The sequence below is a fragment of the Cebidichthys violaceus genome, unplaced genomic scaffold, assembly GCF_023349555.1.
Source record: "Cebidichthys violaceus isolate CVI_PGR_0920_01 unplaced genomic scaffold, fCebVio1.0.p SCAF_572, whole genome shotgun sequence".
Lineage (NCBI taxonomy): Eukaryota > Metazoa > Chordata > Actinopteri > Perciformes > Stichaeidae > Cebidichthys > Cebidichthys violaceus.
Genome location: NW_027176786.1, coordinates 1 through 2500, shown reverse-complemented (window position 1 = coordinate 2500; position 2500 = coordinate 1). Strand labels below are relative to the sequence as shown.

The following is a 2500-nucleotide window of genomic DNA, read 5'->3' as shown; positions in this document are numbered from 1 at the left end:
TGTGTGTGTGTGTGTATACAGGTATATTGTATGAAAAATCAAACTACTTCATGTGAGATGATAAAAGCCACACAGTGCTCTTGATTCATCTACTTTTAAAGTTTAGGTTGTTCTAAGCTACAGCAGAGTGAGGCGACGTGTGTAACTGTATCTAAGCGTCATTTACTTTCTGCCACAGTAAAGAAACACATTGTACGTCTCGGTTCCATCGTTTCTTGTAAAAGGTCTCAGTCTGCTTAGGGGCATGAGGTGTGTCGAATGCTGAGACACCAAATCTTCTCTGGCTCACTTCTTGTATCGAACCCCCGGGTACTCGTCCAACGTGGCACACAGCGTGACGAGCTGGTCTGCGAGTGTCTCCAGTGTCTTCTGTTTGTCCTGACTGTTGGGACTGTAGATGCTTTGGAAAGCCCCCGGATTGTTACACGTGAACACCTGAAAAGCATTCAACACACCAGAGTAAAGTTAAGTCTCCAATCACTCTTTTGACTCCAGAACCAAAGGTGCAGAATTAATGAATATTAATAATTAATAATAACTACAGAGAACATCCAGTTACAGTTCCAAAGCCACTGGGATAACACAAAGTTTGTAAAGTCATTACATCATGGCTTAAAGCAGCCAACACCCATCAGAGTCACTCGAAACACCGAAAATCTCTTCCTCCCAGTAGCAACATAACACTGAACACACACTTCATCTTCCCTACAGTCTGAAAAGAGGAAATGAAGCGTTACAAAAGAACCTAAAAAGAGCACAATCTGCAACCACTCACTTGTGCCTCCTGTGGCATGAAGGACATGTTTATTTCCTTACAGACTCGTATGTACGCTGCACAGGACCGCTTCATGTTGTTAAAAAGCTCATCGGGACAGTCTGCGGGACCAACAAGCTTTAGTTTGTATCTTAACAGAAAAGTCAGTGAAACAACACTTTGATCATGTTGGAGGATATTGTTTGTCAGTATTTTGCTTTAGCAGTGATTCAAGTTACTTACAGTCAGTGAAATAAACATATGCTGCTTTATATTTAGGTTTGGGCTTGAAGTCAGCAATAAAGGCATCCACACACTAGAAAAGAAAATGTAAGATATCACAACATAGTTCAGCAGAAAAAAGACATTATCAGAATGAAAACTTGAATCTGAATGCAACATCACAACAGGCTGTGAGGGCAAACCTTAGCCGTTGGTGACATGAAGTAGATGGCCTTCATTTCTAGAACAGGCTCTCTGTTCTTGTACAGGTCCTCCACGACTAAAGAAACAACATGCATGTGTTAACGGAGGAGCTACAGCATGCATACTGCAGTTTGTTCCGTCTTTTACCAGTATTGTATTGCTGTAAAGGAAACCTACTGGTTATTTTTTCTGACATCAGATCTGACATTTTGCAGCATGATGAGAGGAGTTTGGTGGTGAAGGGGTCCAGAATCAATATCTGTGAAGATAAATAGGTGGCGGGAAGTCAAATTATGTATCGCACTGTAATATGCTGCTAGAAAGAACAACTATGTTTTGAGTCGCAGTGCAAGAGTGTTATCAATCACATACAAGTTGTATCTGTAATGTGGAGTTGTCCTACCTTCCATACTTCTGATTTCCTGCAATCTGTAATAATTGTATCTTTTATTCCTGTAAGAGACACAGAAGATGACTCATTAATAAACCTCATGAAGAACACAAGTGGAACCAGAAACAAACAGCTGTTCATGACTGTTAGAGCTGCAGCTCGAGTCTGGTGCTGACAGAATATCGAGAGGTTATAATTTAAACTATTACTGTTACTATAAATAATGAATGGAAACAAGACGACTAATCACTTCAGAAGATTTCATGAATGGAAGTAAATATTCTGTTAGACTTACATGATACGCCAAACATATTAGGGATAGATGTGTTTGACAAAGCAACTCCCTGGTTTATAAGATAAAGTGTCTGTCTCTTCATCTACTTACATCCTATAAGGTCCACCTGAGTGAAGCTGAAAACTACCCGGTAACACATCCGTACCTTCATAACAGCTCTAATGTTCGTATCGTTAAATTCTTCGTGGTACAGGTTGGTGGTTGATATTAAACTGGATCGTTATATCCTTCGTGGTACAGGTTGGTGGTTTATATTAGACTGGATCGTTATATCCTTCTTGGTACAGGTTGGCGGTTTATATTAAACTGGATCGTTAAATTCTTCGTGGTACAGGTTGGTGGTTTATATTAAACTGGATCGTTAAATCCTTCGTGGTTCAGGATGGTGGTTTATATTAAACTGGACCATTGGGTGTAACGTTATGGTTTCACATTTTAGAAAACTTCTGTCAGTTCACGACAAACTTAATTTACTTGTTGCGTTAAGGTTAACGTTAACTTTAAGTAAACGTTAAGGTTAAGGTTCTGATGTGAGGCGGGGCTCTAGACAGAGTGACCTCACTGACTAACTTAACGTTACTCTCAACAGAAGCGAGACAAAGAGTCCATCAGCTAACGTGAAGTCATGACAAAC

At 40.0% G+C, this 2500-nt stretch overlaps 1 protein-coding gene across 1 annotated transcript in view; it reads right to left on the bottom strand.

Annotated features, from left to right (window-relative positions):
• The window catches only part of LOC137888740 (syntaxin-binding protein 3-like), a 7796-nt gene extending 6169 nt beyond the window's left edge, over positions 1–1627 (bottom strand). Inside the window, exons 1-6 of the mRNA XM_068732210.1 lie at positions 1584–1627; positions 1358–1439; positions 1180–1256; positions 998–1070; positions 776–876; positions 290–435 (exon numbers count right to left, since the gene is read on the bottom strand). Coding sequence (XP_068588311.1) covers positions 290–435; positions 776–876; positions 998–1070; positions 1180–1256; positions 1358–1388 — 428 coding nt within the window. The 5' untranslated portion in view covers positions 1389–1439; positions 1584–1627. The remainder of the gene's footprint in view (positions 1–289; positions 436–775; positions 877–997; positions 1071–1179; positions 1257–1357; positions 1440–1583) is intronic.
• Positions 1628–2500: the final 873 nt, after the last annotated feature.